Source organism: Puntigrus tetrazona, chromosome 4 (assembly GCF_018831695.1).
Source record: "Puntigrus tetrazona isolate hp1 chromosome 4, ASM1883169v1, whole genome shotgun sequence".
NCBI classification, from domain to species: domain Eukaryota; kingdom Metazoa; phylum Chordata; class Actinopteri; order Cypriniformes; family Cyprinidae; genus Puntigrus; species Puntigrus tetrazona.
Window position 1 is genome coordinate 428,383 of NC_056702.1, and position 20,390 is coordinate 448,772.

General features: G+C 40.6%; 2 protein-coding genes across 5 annotated transcripts in view; one reads left to right on the forward strand and one right to left on the reverse strand.

Moving 5' to 3' along the window:
- The window catches only part of cog5 (component of oligomeric golgi complex 5), a 65,584-nt gene that overhangs the window by 44,904 nt on the left and 290 nt on the right, over positions 1-20,390 (reverse strand). For both annotated transcript variants that reach the window (XM_043236900.1, XM_043236901.1), the window contains exons 2-6: positions 20,167-20,306; positions 19,946-20,003; positions 18,819-18,873; positions 18,621-18,690; positions 15,925-16,045 (exon numbers count right to left, since the gene is read on the reverse strand). In XM_043236900.1, coding sequence (XP_043092835.1) covers positions 15,925-16,045; positions 18,621-18,690; positions 18,819-18,873; positions 19,946-20,003; positions 20,167-20,306 — 444 coding nt within the window. The remainder of the gene's footprint in view (positions 1-15,924; positions 16,046-18,620; positions 18,691-18,818; positions 18,874-19,945; positions 20,004-20,166; positions 20,307-20,390) is intronic.
- gpr22a (G protein-coupled receptor 22a) lies at positions 5,961-10,970 on the forward strand. 3 transcript variants are annotated; one of them, XM_043236911.1, is made up of 3 exons: positions 5,961-6,276; positions 7,208-8,093; positions 9,092-10,970. In XM_043236911.1, the coding sequence occupies exon 3, from the start codon at positions 9,096-9,098 to the stop codon at positions 10,386-10,388; it is 1,293 nt and encodes a 430-aa protein (XP_043092846.1). In that variant the 5' UTR covers positions 5,961-6,276; positions 7,208-8,093; positions 9,092-9,095; the 3' UTR covers positions 10,389-10,970. The 3 variants fall into 3 exon arrangements, with proteins under 3 accessions (XP_043092846.1, XP_043092847.1, XP_043092848.1); XM_043236912.1 differs by having other exon boundaries at positions 7,211-8,093; XM_043236913.1 differs by lacking the exons at positions 5,961-6,276; positions 7,208-8,093 and adding an exon at positions 8,801-8,863.

The following is a 20,390-nucleotide window of genomic DNA, read 5'->3' on the forward strand; positions in this document are numbered from 1 at the left end:
CACTTTCTTTTAAACTTCCAACTATAAACCATCACTTTTGGCCAACTGTCATGAGCATGTTAATTAAACCATCATGAAGCGATGCGTCAGCTTGTTGTGAAGTGTGAAGTAAAGGCTTCTAGTGAGCTTCAGTATTTTTCTTCTCACACAAGCCTATTGGCACTCTAATGTTCTCCACAGCCCGAAGACATACAGGTTAGGTGAAATGATGATCCTTCATAGTCTCTCCCCAAAACTTGTGTATGAATTAACTGGTTCTCACCATGAATATAGACGCTGGAATGGCGTTAAGAATATAAACGAACACATAAAACCTACCGTTTCGCTCGAGAAGACAGTGGTAACACTTTCTATGAAGCCTGCATTTATAATACATTATAAGGGTATTCTTAGGGCATTATGATGTATGCATAATGTATGATAAATAACTTTATATGTTGTATCATCTCAAGAACAATTTTAATGTTATAAATTATAATATTCACTTGTGATTATAGCTTTTAAGAGTATGATCATGTATAACAATTATACATGATTTATCCACTTAAGTTATTATAATTAATAACTTATTATATATATTAAATATATATATATTTTGATGGTACCCTTTTGACACTTAAAAGTTATAAATCACAAATATGTACATTTTATAACGTATTCTAATAGCTCTTAGGATTAATAATGAGATGTTATAAGTTTTTATAATGCATTATGCATTCATTATAATGCCTTAAGAATACCCTTATAATGTATTACAAACACAGAAAGTGTTATCAAAGCATTTTATACAATAAAAAGAAAGTCATGTGGGATGGCAAGAGGGCGAGTAAACATTTTTGGGTGCAATATACAGCTTTTACAGATACCCTTCAAATGTACAAATCAAACAAACTAGTATCCGTTTTGAATTCAGGGACAGCTTCTCTCTGCAAAACCAAATCACGGCGAGGTCATAAAGGTCAAAGGGGACGTCGGGGGGAGGGGAATAAGCGCTTGTTCAATCACTGTTCACTCTGTAGTTCCGGTGTTGGAAGAAAAGTCGCTCGTATGACCATCCGTTCACTCTTCGCATATCCTTCCTTTTTGTAGAGGCACTAGAGGACTGTAGGCTCAGCATCAATCACAGTTATTACCTGCATTTATCTGGAATGGAGCACAACAGCCACTCCACAGAGAGAAGGTGCGGCGTGCAATATAGTGTAAAACGATTCTAACTGTGACCTTGGAAATGCAATTTTTTCCCTATTATGGTGTAAAAACGAAGGGACCGATAAGAAACATTAGCACAAATTCAATATGGGCTCTGTCTGAGGAGGTGATTCCTGCAAAGCGGGGCACTCAATTTGTTTGAGATTAAAATGAAAGAGAAAAAAGGTAATTGCTGTTGGTGTAGATAGTCATCTGTAAAATTACAAGGAAGAGCAAGAAAATGTCAAATCAAAGCACAATATTAGGATCAGAAGCATTTCGATTCAAGAACTCGATACAAAGCTTTGCAATGTGTCACAAGACATGGCCAAAAAACACAAACAAATTGTGCTTTGGGCAGACGACCGTCATGAGAACAGCCTACATGCATGTAGTATCATGTGAGAACGTCATGGGAGGTCACTTGAAAGGCTTAAAAGAGAAAGGAAAGAAAGACTGAAAGCAACCCTATCATTTCTCGGTCTAAAGACTTATTCTCTTACCAGAGCCAATGTCTCCTTTCACCTGGACGCTTCATTGCTACGATACGTGACAGGTGAGGCAAACAAACAATTCAGTTGGTCAGAAGTGACAAGACAGTGAATATCGCTCCAGCAACTTCTTGACAGGATCACTACTTGCACACTGAAATCACATCCAAAGGTCAGGCATTGTTCTTGGACATCAATTTGACCAGCTGGAAAAAATAAGCTGGGATCCTTCAGACAGGTGTTCAAGCTACCATCTCTGTAACTCAATTAAATACCAAGTTCACTCGTCACCAAGTTAAGGGGGCTGCTACTGTTCAAGGTGTAATAAAAATCAATGTACAGTAAATTAAGAATTTATTGAGGGAAATGTCATTGTTAAGTGTTGCCTTTTATACTATTATGGAGGTAACAGTTTACTTCCATAATAGTTCACTATTCATTCAGTGGCTGGCACATTTAACAAAAGTAAATAAATAAATTGGCGGGGAAAGAGTTAACAGGCAAGTCATTTTCGGGCCATTGTTTGAAAAACGAAAAAGCACAAGAAGACATGAGACATGTTTTCAGCAAAGAATGTGTGGTTTGCTTTTCTGTTTCAATTCCCATTTTAATTATACTGCCAACGCATGTCTATGTGTAGTGCAAAAAACAGGCAGTCTTACATCTTATACACACTATCCCTCTCAGCATTAACCAACAACTAAAGATCAACAACGATTGTTCATTAGCATGAGACTCCAGCAGTAACAGATACAAGCGTTTCTGTCCTTGAATCAGAACCGATCAGGAATCAGGGAGATGGTGGAGCTTTCTGAAGGTCACCCCTCTCATAAGGGATGGTGTTTTCCCATGCTTCCTCTCCCCTAGTGCAACAAAACACATAACAACACAGCTCTCTAGACTGTGGCAGGAAGTGGATGAACTCGGAATGCTTTGTTGGGATTGGACAGAATCCCTATGGGATGGCTAAGCAAAGCTGAACCAACATACGCAGAAAGCAGAAGTTCACAGTCAGGGTGTCCCTGCTAATCTGCCGCCGTGAAAACACAATGTGGGGGATCTAGACTCACATTAACACTAACCTTGCGTCACAGAATGACGTGTTGGCCCTACAGAGGCTAAAGGGACTCGACACTGTTTATACAACTAAAGCCTCTGAAATCTGCTAAATGCAGGACAATCCCATTTCCCACAGACCAGACACTTCCACTGCATTTGAAGCTGTCGGCAGAAGAAAAAAAAAATTAGCGTCTAGCCATCGCTATTACTGTTCATAATAACTTCATGAAAAATGCAACCTAACACCGAATATGAGACTGGCTGCTCTATATTTAGTTTAACCATCTGTATCAATTCCATTGGTTGAAAGAGTGCTTTAAAATCGGTTTAATTCTGTAAAAAGCATCCAAAAGCTTCTTGCATCTGCTTGCATCATATTCCAGGCCACTGAATGTCAAACATAAATAAGTTTAACAAGATAAACTGCTCCAAAGTCAGTTCAGTCATGTGCCCAAATGTTTTCTATTCGCAGTGCAGCGATAAACTGTAGTTCCACTTATACCCTGCTCAACAGATGTGCAGTTCTTACACTGACTGTGATGGAACAGCTGTAGGTCTTTGGGGAATGTGGACTGCCAAAGGCGACTTTGACCACTGGGTCTGTCATCTGTATTTGGTCTGTCCGAAGTCCACATGCAAGACAGCCCTCGGAGACACAGGAAACGTGACCATGAACAGCTCCAGAGTCTCTGAGGGAGTAGTGAGTCAACAAAATACTACACTGTAGGCCAACCAGAGTTTCCTGTTAGTCTTTGGTTTTAGGTGGCCGTTTTACTTCTTTTACTTGAGCTTCTGCTCAAACGTTATTGTTAAATTTAACAGCAAGGAACAGTATCTCTAAAATGCAATAACAGATAAGGGAGAACTGCCTTGGGACAGTGAATCAGATTCGGATAAAGCTCTCCAACTTGTCCTACCTGACACATGGCTCTGAACGAGAGTAGTGCCAAAAAAGGATACAGAGGGATAGAGTGTAAAGCAGAGCCAGAAAATGAAGTATGACCCATCACTCACATGGCTCTAAAATCTGATTGGATGCCCTACATTCAGAGCTGCTGTCAAATAGCTGATGTTCCAGTGTCCATGAATCAAATCAAAATTTTGCCATTATTTACTACCGTTGTTGCCATTTAAAAATGTGTTTTTTTGTACATACATGTCAACGGAATGCCACTTGTTTAGGATCCCATTGCATTAAATTAAATTAATTTTTTTTACTCAAAATATTTGTGCCCTGTTGAGAAAGTCAACAGATTTAGAAAGAAAAGGGTGTGTAACTGATGACAATTTTAATTTTTAGGTGAACTTGACAAAACATTACATTAACATATGGCTAATGCTTTAAAAGGTCACTCGCCCCAAAATGAAATTTTGCAATGAATCACTTACAGACCACGTCGTTTCAAACCTATAAAAGCTTTGTTTGACTTCTGAACACAATTTAAGATATCCTGGAAGAAAACTGGGAGGCTTGTGGCTGTCCCATTGCCAAGAAACAAACACTGTCAAGTTCCAGAAAAGTGTGAAAGACTATACTCCATATGCCATCAGTGGTTCAATGGTAACATTATAAAGCAACGAGAATACTTACTGTATGGAAAGAAAACAAAAATATTGATGCAATTCGTCATCATAGTGCCATTTTGGCGAGTATCACTGCACTCATACAGCGATATCTGTGTCAGCAGAAAATAGCTGTTCCAAACATTCAGTAGTTATTTTTGTTCCATAGAAAAAACACATGTTACGGTTGAACCACTGATAGCATATGGACCATTCTGACAATGTCTTTCATAATTTTCTGGACTTTGACAGTGTTCATTATTTGGAAGTCAACTGGACAGGCACAGGCCTCCTGCTTTTCATTCAAAAGCAACTTAAATAGTGTTCTGTAGATGAATGAAGCAAACAAATTTCATTTTGGGGTGGAGTAACCTTTTAACGTATATGAAATACAAAGACTGAAATATAAACAAACAACATTAAAAAAAACAGTGGTGGGACCCCAAACATATAGAAGGGATTGAGCCAGATGAGAAGTGGCAAACTGTAAGGTAGCAACCCGAAGGGCTGTGCCAGAGACCCAATGGACATGCCTGCTTCCAGGAGGTTGCTCCAGGGAGCAGAGGCGTAGATTTTCCACGACTCTTCATCCCTCACGCCTCTCCCAGCGAGCAGGCACCTGGCGACTTACCTTCCGCTCCTGGAACCTGCGGTTGCTAAGCACAAGTTAATTCACCCAGGGCTTCTGGAGTTCTGCTTCCACTCAATGAGCATCAGTCACAGCGGCATTATCAAGCTAGAATCACGCAAACACACTCAACAGGGCAGTTTATTCAACGGGAGTGAGATAACGGCATAAAGAGAGTGGTCATTACTGACAGACACTAGAAACAGCTTTTGTAATCCAAGGAAATTGATCTTTGGGCCCCTAGTTCAAGGAATTGTGTAAAAATATAATAAAAATATGAAGACATTCTCTCTTTCTCACTCAGGCATCTACTGAAAAATGTCTTGGGACAGGGTCTGAATAAAAAGTTTAAATATTAATGCTCACCTTGAAATATTTACATGTTCAACTTGGTAATTTGAAGCCGTTTTGTGATATGTGTGTCATCTATAACAATGGAGTTTTGAATTTGTTGAGAAAAGTAATGTTCCATAATTAGCCCTCTCCGCATCAGTGTGCACCAACACGCCCACACAAGTGCGGCAAAAAAAGCAGAACCTAAATCACGATTCATGCAAGGTTTGTCATGCTTGTATTGCAAAGATTCAGATGAAGCCCTTGTCTTGCAAGTAAACTCACCCACATCCTTGCTCAAGGCTAATACATGGATTTTTATTTACTAGCTCCTAAACTGTCCATGCATGGACATTTAAGGATTGAACTAAAAAGTTAGCAAGAAAGCACAACAGAGAGGTAGTGTATTTTGTGGCAATGTCAACAGTAAAACTCACCTGTTGGTAAAAGCCCAATTGAAGCAACAGGGGAAGAAAGGGTTACAACTATTACAGGAGACCAATCGGGAACCAGAGGAGTGTTATAAACCACAGCAGAGACAGGGAGGAAGGGGGAGGGTAAGCGAGAGTGATGAGGGAGGTGGGAGGGAAAAGAGAGAGAGAGAGAGAGAGAGAGAGAGAGAGAGAGAGAGAGAGAGAGAGAGAGAGAGAGAGAGAGAGAGAGAGAGAGAGAGAGAGAGAGAAAAGAGGAGGAGGAGAGAGATGAGTAGGTAGGGCATTTTGAAAGCGCTGAGCGTAGGGATGGTGAGAGAGGAAGACTGAGAGGGAAGGAACAAGGGAGAAGGAGAGGAGCAGATCTCTAAGCGTGATGCATGGCACTACATCCTACAACATCTGACTTCCCTGCCCCCCCTTGACAGGCAAGGGAGAGCTCACAGAAAGGCAGATAGAGGAAGACAGCCAGACTCATCCCGTCAGATAAGCATGTCCTTTAGTACTCGTCCTGGCATGGCTCTACTCAAACTGGGAAATATATGGGCTACCAGGTCACTCACTCTTATGGCAGCGATGAGAGGTAAAAAGCTTCAAGTTTCTGTACTCTCACAACCGGAGCATCTACTAAAGGCAATGCATGCAACTTTAGAAATCTGTACAAAGCTGACAACTTTTACTTTTTAAAATACTGTGCAGGGTTGCTAGCAATAAATTTAGGTGACAGTCTGTTTTAAATTCAGAGCGGTAAGATTCTATGCTTTGGACAGGAGTATGAATTGATTTAACAAGTATTCTGAAGGGATAAGACAAGTATTTAACAAGTATTCTGTGGACTGCCTTTCTTTAATGCTTGCATTGCAAAAAAAATAGATGCATGCTGTATTTTGATGTGAATCCTCCAGTGGCCAACACAGTAATTGACACATTTAACTCAATTAATGTATGTGGAAAAAGCAAAACGGAGTAATCGAAACCCATCCAACCCATTATCTTCTTAAGGGGAAGATGATGCGAGCACTCTTGTCGCTATTACGGTCTCTAGCTAGTGCTGAAAGCTGCTTTCCAGCTCAGAAAAATAGAGAAAGAGTGAGAGAGATGCTTGGAGATGTATGAGTATTCTGCTTCACATATATGGAATATTGCCCATGTAAGTATGGTGTGGGAGTACTGCAAAGCTGCTCTGCAAACAACCACTCACAGTCACTGTGGGAGTCCATTATTCCAAAGGAACATGAGTTTAATGAGTTGGGCTTAAGGCTTCTCAACTAACAAATTACACCTTCAAAAGACTAAAAGTTGGCTTTGATTGGGGTTAATTCTTAAAAAGGAAGGGTGCACAATCATAACAAGGTCTCAGAACAACTGGAAATCATTGATTGTGGACAAGTGTAAAAAAGGCCTGTGTGAATGATAAGATGCCACCACTATCCTGTAGAGATTTCAAGGTCATTTATGACTTGGGTAGAAAAGACAAAAAATAATTCTAACTCTCACTTTTTTGCACCTACCAGCAGCCAGAGTGTGAAACTACTGAGGATGGAGCCCTTGTTCCGGTGTCCCACATGAACACTGTGAAAAAGAGAGGATAAATATATGCCACGCAGTGCACCGGCCTGACTACCTCCTTCCCTCTGGAAACCTGTGACCTTGTTGTGATTACTGTGTACTGCTGTCTACCTGCCTGGTCTCCTGGAGCTATACTGTGGCACAGCAGGTGGGAGTGTGATTTACTCAGGTGGAATACAAGGGGCCATGGACTCTGTAGGAGTCAGTGCAACTTTTGTTATATAGCGAGGAGGGAATGCCAGTTGTGACCTGTCACACTGAGGGAGATTTTCTTGTTGTGGTTCGCAAAGACTGGAATAAACAATGAAAAGAGAGGACTTTTGCGAGGATGGGACATGGTGCTGATCTGTTCGGCCAACACAAAGGACAAAGGCTAAAAACAAGCCTGAATACAACGCAGCTTTCATGTCAGGACCACGTGGATATTACAATGCACAAACCCTTCCCACGCTCTGAAAAGGAAGAGCAGAGTGTTTCCATCTCCCACATCCTCCCACAGAAATCTGAGGATGCAAGGGAAAGAGGTATGAGCTGTTTAGACGGTGTTTAATCAACCCTACAGAGAGGTGTTTGAGGGTGTCCTCGCTTGTCCAGTCTGTGCCATGCTGGGGCTGAGGACAGCCCTAGCTGATGCATTTGTTAGATATTAGATCATTAAAAAAAAAAAAAAGGAGCAAGTACATAAGAGAATGGCATTGAAGGAGCAAAGGACACTGCTGAGATAAAGAGGCGTTGGAGTATGGTTGGCGTCTATGACAGCCTGCCAACAGATCAGCGCTTTGGTTGCATTTGCTACACGAGCTCCTAACGAGGACAGTGAACAAGGGAGGGGTGAGTTTCGTTAGTGTATGCACATCTTTAATCTGCATGTGCCATCCTTTTTACGTTCTTTAAGGAAAAGTTCCCCCAAAAATGAAATTTTGATGTTTATCTGTTTACCCCCAGGGCATCCAAGATGTAGGTGAATTTGTTTCTTCAGCTTAACACAAACAAAGATATTTGACTCAAACTGTTGTAGTCTGTCAGTCATATAATGAAAGTCATTGGGACCCACGGCTTTGAGTGTAAAAAAACATACACAAAGAAAACCAAATTAAACCCTGCGGCTTGTGATGATACATTGAGGTCTGGATGACATAAAATCACTGGTCTGTGCTGAAATGGACCATTGACACTCAAAATTGAGGTTGTAGATAGAGTGTCAATGGTTCAATGGAGAGATAGGTGGCGGTAATAAGTCTGCGATCCGCCATAAAAGAAGATGATGCTGCATCACACGCCGGCTGTTGTGAACGTGCTCAGGACAATAGGACCTTGCAGGTAAAAAAACAAAAAAAAAACAAACAAAAAAAAAAAAAAAAAAAAAACACAGTTTTGTTTATTGCACAGACCACTCTTTTTGTGTCATTAGACTACAATGTATCGTTACGAGCCACTGGGTTTAATTTGGTCTTCTCTGTGTATGTTGTTTTTACTCTCAAAGCCGCAAGGTCTCATTGACTGCCATCATATGACTGACAGACTACAACAGTTTGAGTTAAATATCTTTGTTTGTGTTCGACTGAAGAAACAAAGTCACCTACATCATGGAAGCCCTGAGGGTAAGCAGATAAACATCAAATTTTCATCTTCGGGTCAACTATCCCTTTAACTGTGGTCCTTTCCATTCACATTCTTGTTAGTTGCCAGCTAGAATTGGGTTTGATTAACTTATATTTCAGAAACAAACAAGTTCTGGCATTACCGTACACTCAGTAGCATATCATGGAAATGCTTCTTAGAAATGAATGCAGCGTTTAAACAACCACCTTCTGTTTTTGCGTGTGCAGGAGAATGCATACCCCTCCTGTGCTGGGATTCCAGACCATCATGAGCAACGTCACTGTCCTCGATAACGTTGAAACTCTTGACTTCGAAATGGACTTGGACACTCCTTACCCTGTCAGCTTCCAGGTGTCTCTAACAGGTTTCCTCATGCTGGAGATCGTGCTGGGTCTCAGCAGCAACCTGACAGTGCTGGCTCTCTATTGTATGAAGTCAAACCTGGTGAGCTCAGTCAGCAACATCGTAACCATGAACCTTCATGTGCTGGACGTCCTGGTGTGTGTGGGCTGCATCCCACTTACAATTGTGGTGGTGCTACTGCCACTGGAAGGCAACAGCGCACTCATTTGCTGCTTCCACGAGGCTTGCGTTTCTTTTGCTAGCGTGGCTACTGCTGCCAATGTCTTGGCCATCACACTAGACCGCTATGACATCTCAGTTAGGCCTGCAAATCGAGTTCTGACAATGGGACGAGCAGTGGCCTTACTCGGGTCCATTTGGGCTTTATCGTTTCTTAGCTTTCTGGTACCCTTCATAGAAGAGGGTTTCTTCAGCCAGGCAGGTAACGAAAGGAATCAAACAGAGGAAGAGGAACCGTCAAACCAATATTACACTGAATTGGGTCTCTACTATCACCTGTTGGCACAGATACCGATCTTCTTCTTCACGGCTGTGGTCATGTTGGTTACTTACTACAAGATCTTGCAGGCGCTCAACATCCGCATTGGCACACGTTTCCATTCGGCGCCCAAGAAGAAACCGAGGAAGAAAAAGACCATCTCCATGACTTCCACTCAGCCGGAGTCCACCGATGCCTCACAAAGCAGCGCGGGAAGGAATCCGCCGCTGGGCATGCGTACCTCTGTGTCCGTGATCATAGCCCTCCGCCGGGCCGTCAAAAGGCACAGGGAACGCCGTGAACGACAAAAGAGGGTTTTCCGCATGTCGCTTCTTATCATCTCCACTTTCCTGCTTTGCTGGACACCTATCACCGTGCTCAACACGGTTATCCTGAGTGCAGGGCCGAGCAACTTCACTGTGCGTCTCAGACTGGGCTTCCTGGTCATGGCTTATGGAACCACCATTTTTCACCCGCTGCTCTATGCCTTCACTCGGCAGAAATTTCAGAAGGTTCTAAAGAGTAAAATGAAGAAGCGTGTCGTTTCGGTTGTAGAGGCTGACCCTATGCCCAATAATGTGGTCATCCACAACTCATGGATTGACCCAAAAAGGAACAAAAAGGTGACTTTTGAGGAGACGGAGGTCAGGCAGAAATGCCTCTCATCAGAGGATGTGGAATGAGCTACTGGGCCAATTTAAGGCAAACATCCGCATCAGGTACAGAATCATTAAAAAGGGAAACCACTAATCCAAAGCAGTAATGAATTTAAGTGTATTAATTGTACAGTATCTCAAGAGGAATAATTTATTACTATTTATTGTAATGGTGACTATTGTAGATGTCATAGGTGGTAAAATGTACATACTGCATGTATTTTATTGAAGTGGTCCTAGAGATTGTACATACATACCCAAGTAAACTATAAACCACAAATGTAAAGATGTAGAAACAGATGCTCCTGGGTTTGTTCTTTTGCATTAAATAGCCCCAAAAATGGCACATGAATTTTTATGCTCTTAAGATGAACCCTGAGCAACTGTGATGACACATATTTCTCAAATTGTTTTTTTTTTCACTTTGTAGAGAAAGTGGTTATATGTCTTTGTTCTCTTTTGGTTTCAGCCACTTCAATTTTTACTGTTGCAAAATATAAGAAACACTGTTAAGAATTTACCCAGTGAGTTTCATTAAGTGGATATTACCTGCCCTCCACCCTGCAATAAAAGGAACAAGATGGCTATATTACTCAGGTCAACAAGTCACTTACGCTTACAAAGCAAGGTCTGCTTCCTTTCAAAATCACTTGCATGGCCAGTTGGCATAAAAATCATATCTTTTTATAGGGACGAGGGGGGTGGCTCATAGCATATCATCCAATAAAGCTGCTAGAGTATGAAGTGGATGGGGAGTGTCAATGAAAAGGTGTTGATTCCAAATACTTGACCTTATGAGACCTATTGAGCTGATGGTGTTTGATTATGGGTTACACTGGATTAGAGGGTGATGATAACAGTATGTTTTGGCAGCCTACAAAAATAGTCACCTTTGCATTGCAGCAATTAAAGGTCATACACTATTCAGTATGAGAGGCAAAGTCATGTAATTAAACAATTAAAAATTAAATAAACTACAGAGTCTTGAGGAGCAGGTTAATTCCTGACCAAGTTGATAGTTTCAGGAATAGTTGCAGATGGTGTTGGATGATAGCTTATATTAATGAAATCAATAAAATCATGTTTTTAAGGTTTAGTAAATAGAGGTATAAATATCTCAAGGGTGTTACATATGACACCGTAGAGCCCCTAAATGCTAATGGAATATACTTTATTAAATTAAACCGCTTTTTCAAGCACTAAGAGATCTTCCTGTACCAAATTTTTCAGTTCATACAGGTGCAAAATGCAAAACAATTACATGCGCAGGTACTGCCAGTTACTCAAAATGCATCTCAGTTAGGTACGTTTTTAACTTAAACGCTTTAAACTGACAGTTTGTTTGTGATCACTGCAGTGGAATTAAATATTACTAATTTTCAGCTTATACCATCAACTGACTGTTCTGCAATCATACATTCTTATCAATAGATAAAGGGTCAGAACAAGGACTGATCCATATTTAGAGCTGATAAGTGGGAGCTGAAGTGCATGATTGATGCACATCTTTTATGGAGTACAGGTCTCTGAAAACAGTGAGTTACTGTAATAAAAGCTGCACAATGTGACAAATCTGTCAATGCTGTACTCGAGTCCCTGCTATCCAGGGGCCGTATGCTTTATTATCAAGAGCAAAATGGTTACTTTTAGCTTCGATGTATGCCTAGAAACTCACATGGCAGATTCTAAGAGCCCTTTAAGCCATCCTCATATGCAACAGATCTTATAGAGGCCTGTGGAGCTGTTACCCTTTGATGACTCGGCTGAAGCTTTGGGGTTGGCCATCAATACAGGCTTTATTGTTTTGCTGTAAACAAGCTGTATAGACATTTCTGACAGGCAGGTGGGGGAAAATATTCTTGCAAGTGAGCAATGGGCATTCTGCCAGTAAAAAGGGCTGCCAAAACTCGGACGGCTCTGCTTGCAAGCCGTGTTCGGGGCCTGAAAGCATCCAAAGTCGCGTTAGCACAAATGCAAAGTAATGTTTCATTGTTAATGCCAATAAAAAGAGGTTACGAATGCTGAACTGACTGGTACTGCTACTATTACATGTATCTTGATTTAGACACCCTGATAACTTGGCCAGCCATTTTTGATTATTTTGCGCAAAACCAACCAGGAACATATACGCTTCTAGCAAAAAAGGATAAAATCTTCTTTAAGTCAGACGTTCTCTCTGGCATTCCCTATATCCACAGTCAAAGCACAGCACTTCCTTGTTAATTGGAGCACCCTTACCTTTCTGCTGTCTGTTTTCATTTGCTCAATCTATTCCTCTTACCTTGCTACACTGATCTGACATCCATATGTCACTCATATATTCCCAGAGGAGTGAGTCACTGAGTCCAAAGTCCTGTGATTGACAATCCATCTCCATCCGACAGGCAGGTGCAGTTCAAGTGATGCAGAAAACAAACAGAATTAAATCCCTTGCACTGAATCTTAGGCATCTGTCCACTACTCTGAAACCCATCCGCTTTGCAAATGTAGCCAAGGTACTATGCGAGCGATCAGTAAAGTATATACAGTACTTTATAAATACAAAATATACTCGATAGAGTTTAATTATATATATTAACTTACTATATGGTTAGGGTGTGGCTTAGGGTTACTTGCATGCAATTAAGGATAATTCATTGTTATTATAACAGTAACATGTAACAAGGACACCTTAAAATAGACACCTTATTTCAATATTTATGGTAACAGGGTTTGACATGCAAGTACGTTTACTTACATATAGATATAGATACTGTTTCCCAAACAGAGTGCAGCATGCAGTTCACCTTTCTTCCTGTCAATTCTCAGCTCTTGACATTTATCCGACTTTGATTTCCTCTCCTCAATAACAGCCTCATTCCTTCGCTTTGCCCATGTTATCCCCCTCCAATCATCTCATTAAGGCTGACAGCAGTTACACGCGTGTCCTCCACCAATCAAAACGCCTTCACCTCCTTCCATTGCCCTAGTCAATCTTCCCCTTAAACCATTTAGAGTTCTCCCTCAACTGTTCAATCCATCTTGCCGCCCATCCATATACCTTACATCGCTGGGAAGGGATTCATAAATCACTCAAGTAAGATGGTGAGCTGTCATTATTGTGTTAGGACTGCCATAATTCAGAGCTATTTCAGGCGTATGTTTTGTGTACGCAGTGAGATAAATGAAGAAAATAACAAACGGCCTGCAAAACTAATGACAGGGAAGAACTAAGTGTTTTGAATTAATGACATACTGGCCACTTTGCTAAAAAATATCTATCCGTTCAACTCTACACTAGAACACAATGATGCCTGACACAGTTATGGTAAACAGGAAATCGATTTGTCAATTAAACCTTCAAGGGTTCATTGTCATTTACTGATCGTCTTGTTTACAATCCAATAACATGATGCTATCTAGCATTACTATAAACTCGACTCGAGTCACTGTCCAACTGCACCTCATCGGGTTTCTTGTAACAGCATCTGAGGACAGCGTGCACTAGACAGAGACGGACTTCAAAACAAAGACAGCAGTTTAATTGCTTCTACAGTTTCAGGGCTGCATCCTGCTGTATTTGTGATCTAGCATGTACCGTAAAACACTGTCAAAACCTACAGACTGAAAGCTTCCCTTGTAAGGCAGCGTGTTTTTAAACAAGTCGCCTAATGGGAGATTTGTTAGACGGCTTTCTACGCTGGATGCCAGAGAGGAGCACATACAGATAATGATATCATATCAGACCCTGGCTGTTCGTGTTATACCTTGAGGGGGTGGAGGGAAGGCATAATAGCTGAGCATCCAGTGAAAAAAAAAACGCCCAAAAAGGACAGGTGCTGTTAGAGCAGTCTAATTGTCTCGTCTTGGATGGTGACGCTGATGCAAAGATGTCTCTGTAATCCATTAGCTGGGTGAGACGAATCCAAATATGACCCTCACTTTGACATGATAAATAATTCAATGGATGGAAAACATATTACTGAATCGTATTGTGTCACAAAGAGAATAAAGCTACAGCTCGCTTCCAAGAGCTGCCTTTTAAGGAATCTCTAACAGGAAGCAACTCACAAACAGAGCTAATGCAAAAAATCAGCATGCCCTCCCTATGCACAATGGGAAACTACTGTCCGCCCTGCATTGATTTAGCTTCATTTGAAAACAGTATGCAAATAGAAACCAGGAAAAAGTACCTTGCTGATCTTCACTGGAATTTATCCCACAGGGCCTGGGACTCAATAATGAAGCATGTGTTTACTGTATCACACAAACTCGGAATAAGAGCACGCCGGATTTGCATTGCACTATTTATCTGTCTGTATGACATCTAGGCAAATGTACAAACAAAAGGTCAACAGAGTACGAGTCAATACGAATCTGATATCGCAGCCATTAAACCCATGACCGAAAAACAAATTCTCTCATTTCAGATAATGTCCACAACCACATGAATTCCAGACAATAACATGCCAGTGTTTTAAAATGACACGGTAACAATGGGCTCAACACCCGTCAAGTCAGTTTTAAAGAGTCTGGGCTCATTTTACTTTTGAATTGTGGCTTTTCTAGTGAAACATGGGGGGAAAAAAACAAAACAAAACTGTGGGATTTGATGCAACACAAATTGATTGGATCATGAAAGGTGCTGTCTGCATGACACGAGAGGGGATGAGGCCTGACGTCACCAATACGACCTGGAGCGTGCATTAAGAAAGTAAATGGGGTCAACTTTGATTTCATGTCTACTTTAAGCTCTGTGAGATTATTATAATGCACTCGGGTCACTATTGGGGCTAAAGTCACTTGTAAACGCGATTCGGGTCAGGCGTTAATCAAGGGGGTTTCGGTGAAGCATAACCTAAAATATCAAAACAGGTCAGATGATTTCAGAACCAGTTTCAGACGCTCCTCTCACCTGCGTCGCAAACTCAGCAAAACATTTAGGCCACAAGAACTGGGCCGACCTGGAAACCGTGCAAGACTGAACTAATGCCATTTACACAAAAGTGGAAGATGCTATTGCTTTTCAGGGATTGACATTAGTGGCCTAAAAACAGGAACACAAAATGGCATTTATGAATGTCATCAACCGGTGAATGGAATATTTTCATACTATATGTGGTATGCGTGTGTCTTTTTATATATACATAATAAATACACAGTACACACGCATATTATATTTTGGATGCGAGTACTAATATATACACATATATAAGCAAAAACAAAAAAATAAAAATCAAGGCCCTAAATATGTTCCACACGCCAAACAGCGAGAACTTGGGCCAATGGTTCCAGGAACCATGACAAGGTTCCTCTGGTTTCCGTTAGCAATGTTTTTTAAGAACTGTTCACTGTAAGTTTTTTGGCAAGCTCAAAAATGGTTCTTCTATGGCACTGCTGCAAAAAGCTAACCAAAACACCCCAAAAAAAACCCCACACGCATTTTTGTAATATTTTTAAGAGCGTTCCACCAACTTTCCGATTAGCCATCATGGCTGTAATGCGCTGCCACTCGAGCAGAGTGCTCTATGATGAATAACGTAGTGAAGGACAGGTGAGCCGCTCGTCGTGATGGGTCACTCACCCAGCTCGTTCAGGCTCTGGGCCGCTTTAGTGATCTCTCTGCTGCCCCCCTGCAGCTGCCCCTGCAGTCGTTTGCTCAGGTACAGGATGCGAATGATTCTTCTCAACAGGTCACACGCCACCTGCCAGACAGAACAAGATAAGACTTCTCATTGCTGCGTTCATTAAATCACAGAGACTTGCGGGTCTACGATAGACAGCGCAAGCAAAGATCAATGATGTCTAGATTACGATAAAGTGAAATCCTCCACCTAAAAATTTACCATGGCAACCATAGCTTCCGTGACATAAACCCAACCTACAATAAAACTGAGGAAATCTGGTACCGGTGACTCATATTTCATGCTACTAGTGGTATTAATATCCCTTGTAACACACATTTTGTGCTAGAGAGAGATAAATAGTGTGGCTTTTTAAAGGGATAGTTCAACCAAAAATGAGCTGCCGGTAACCATTGACTTCCAGATTTGAAAAATGATTACAATTAATTTTTGGGTGAACTATACCTTTAAGAAAAAGTGTTGTTTTACTATTCAAACTTATAATTTTTGTCTTAAAGTCTTAAGGACGAAACAAAGGACCTGACATACATCTAGAGACCAAAGTGGGGTGTTTTTTAAGCATCTTTAAGTAGGATAATAGCTCTCCATCCCCTTCGCATAAATCTTCGCCAACAGACGCAGAATTCATTTTTAAGTGGTGCTTTAATCAATTTTGGATTCATTTAATTAAGGAGAAGGATGTGCATCATCTCACAAAAGGTTTTTTATGACTAGAACATGCTATCAATTAATTATCATTGCATTTCACACACACATAAAGAAAATACTACAAACGGGCATGAATAAACATTTAGTTCACACCCTAACAGCTAACAGACACTATATCGCAAAAAATAAATAGGGAATGCTTGTAAAGCAATGCGTTTGTGTTAAAATCATGCAACCGAGCCACACACGGAGTATAGTGCGGCGGCGATCGAGCCTGCGGGCAGACAGCAGGTGGATGAAGGACACGTGGAGGTCACTCTTCTTTGGTTTTCAGTGAATAGGTGCCGCTGAACTGTCCCAAAGGTACGTGCATCTGATTCTGTGTGCGTCTGAAACTGATTGCTTTGTCCCGGGGTGACAGTGCGTCAGATATCTTGACAGAAAAATTACAAAAAAGGATAACAGGAAAGAAGGAGGAGGAAATTCAGCTGTGTCCCCCATCGTCGGGTCCGGTCTTATTCTTACGGGGAATAAAAATAAATGATAAACAGTGTTGCTGAAGGCAAGGACGGGACAGACCCAGACACAAAAACAACACGGAATGAGCAAAGTCTCACACTTCTGAAGCTATTTGTGCCGTCAGATAACAGGAAAATTAAATGACCGCCAATATTTCACTAACACTGCTGAAGAACATCCTCACGGACTAGATATTTTCACCTTTCAAACAAACGTTTTCTTTTACAGATTTCAATAATTGTGACAACTCGCCCCTGCATTAAGGTCGGTTTGATTTGCTGCGAAACACCTTTTTACGCATCTGCCAATATTTCTGAAATATCAACGAATAAAAGACCATCCGTAGAAATGATACGACAACACGCCCTGCTCTCCTTAACAAAATGCATGTCCTTTATGTAGCTGCATGCAAAACCATGATCAAACATCACGGCGCTATGCTGATTAGCAAACACAAAAATGCAAATGTGTTTCTGCACTTCAATAAAGCCGCACAAGAAAAGGTGGTTTTGAGAGTAAAGGGGAGTATTTCTTAACCACAGCTGCCTTTCTGTAGCTGTATTTCATTCAAATTTAATAACAGTTCCCCGAAGCCACTAAAAAAAACCAGGACCGGAGACCCTATAAATCCTCAAGACGTGTGGAGCGGGACAGCTGTGGGTATTCACGTGTGTGACCCTTGCTTTCTAGGTCCAAATTGACTTTTATTGATTTTTTTTTTTCCTCAAGCAGACTTGATTTCCTCACGATGACATCATGTGAACCAGCGACAGAAAGCCAACATCATAAAAGCGTGCGTTTCCTTCCCTCGCAACACAAATACACTAGCAAGATTTGTTGGGGAACTTTAAATGAAGACTAGATCCTAAACACAGCACAAAGACACTAGTTTTATGATTCTCTGAGGAATCAAAACGATATGGATTTCGAATCGCATGAGAGTAAATAAATGATTGATAATAATTCAGAACTAATTAATAAATATATGAGCTCATGGTAAATGTACTCCGACTATGCTGCTGCATTAAGCCGAAAAATTTATATAATTGAAAAATAAATATTATTTAATATTAATAATATTAAAATGATTATTTTTAAGTAAATTATTCTTATTAGATGTGTTCAAATATTTAAAAAAATATATATTTTTTTTTTGGACGTGACAATCTCAGATCAATATTAAAAAACATCCCCTCTGCCAGAATGATTTTCTTTTTGTTTGTGTGCCGTCACATGCTTGGTATATTACAGAATCGGTCTTGACTGCAAACAACTGTGAAGACAGAGTTGTCTCCATCTCCGACGTCGAGCCAATAAACATGGAAATCGTGCCTCGGAGCGAAGGCGCGCGGCGTTTGTAAAGCAGGACAATGAAAAAATTACAGTTCTGCAGAAGGTCTCCGCTGGAATATCCAGGGATAGACGGGTGTGAGATGACAGAGGCAGATGTGAAAGTAATAAAAATGACCTGCAAGCGGGCGAGCTGGGCTGTCCGGGCCACAATCTTATTGTAAGGGTCAACGATTTTGGTCCGTATCCTAAGAAAGGAAGGAAGGAGAAATCAAAAATGCGTAAATAAGATACCGCAAAGATTAAAGCTTGAATTTTTATATTGTGTTTTTTAAAAAAACCTGGAGCATGTCAGTGCTTTGAGTGGATCGTGTACCTGTCCACAGCACTCTGGAGAGCTGCAATTCTGGTCTGCATCATTTGTAAGACACCTAGAAGCAAGAACACAATTTCCATGCACTACATAAACAAGGGCTCCTCCTGCTGGACAGCTGCTGGAGCTGCACGCGCTTTCAATCGTGCAGCTCTTTTCCCAAAACAACCCGCTTTAAATGCATTTTTCTACACTGCAATTTAAAGTAGACTGTTTGACTGAAGTGACCGTGTCAAAATAATGCCCATGCATGCAAATTATGCAGTTATGTCACATCAACCAAAAAGCTTTTTAATTTAAACAAAAAGCTCTGATTACATGTCATGATCATAATGATAGCAACTTAAAAAAAATGCTTTTAAAGCTGCCATCATCTGAAGCTGCTCAAAGCGTTTTCTTCTCAATCTTTTCTCTCGCCTGAATGTCCTTATGTTTCATCAGAGCATTTGAAATATACAAATATGAAATGTTAACTATTTTTCAGTGATTATAATGCTGAACAAGTCGTAAATAATTCCCCTGAACCTGAAGGGGGAAAAGTTGCATCTTCTATATGTGCCAGCTCAGAATATTTCTATTATATATTAACTCCTTATCCATCTTCAAGAAACGGAAAAATACACCACTTCCATCTTCAATTGATAATTATATTTTATCTGTTTTAATTTGTTATTTTCAACAGAAAAATATTAAAAACAAACAACAGGAAAAAAGCACATGAACCTATATTCTATTTTCATATATATATATATATATATATATATATATATATATATATATATATATATATATATATATATATATATCGCCCTCTAACACGCATTCTCTATTTTTCTATTCTTTTGACTTATTTCTATTTAAAAAAATATGCTCTAACATAAGCATTCTCTATTCTACTCTATTCTTTTTCTATTAAATCTACTTGTTTTTTTAATTACATAAAGCTTTTGCGTACTACCAGCTAACTGATCCTTACATATTCCTCTTTTGTTGGTTTTGATTGCTTGTATTTCTCTCCTCATTCGTAAGTCGCTTTGGATAAACGAGTCTACTAAACGACTCGATGAAATTGATTTTATAAGATCACATAAACTTAATGCAACCGATGACAGTCATCTTAGCGGTGTTACCTTCGAGAGATTCGATCCCTGTCGCCTGAGCTAGTAGATCCTCATGTCTGGCCACCACCTGTGATCAAAACAAAATATTGGTAAGCAGTTTATAATGTGTGCTGTAATTAGCAGTTTGTTAAAGTGCATGTAGTTTGCTATAAAGCATCAAAGCGCTTTCTAACCTTGTGGGCATGATGCTAACATTAAAAGCGCCTCTGAGCGGGACAGGTGCGACTCACCTGGCAGTGCAGCTCTTTGTCCAGCTGACTGATGCCCTCTGCCAGCTTCGCCAGCTGTTCTGCGATGACAGCGTGATGGATGGCTTGAGCTGTGTAGGTCTTCACGTCGAAATCCTCTTTAAGGAAGTCCGTAAAGCACTCTGCGAAGAAAAGGACGGGGATTGGGCAAAGCACGTAACAGGAGACCGCATTACCTGGAGATCCGGCTACGTTTCAGCACAAGG

Bases quoted from the DNA above. Each gene is read 5' to 3' on its own strand.
- gpr22a (XM_043236911.1), top strand. From the start codon at position 9,096: ATGCATACCCCTCCTGTGCTGGGATTCCAGACCATCATGAGCAACGTC.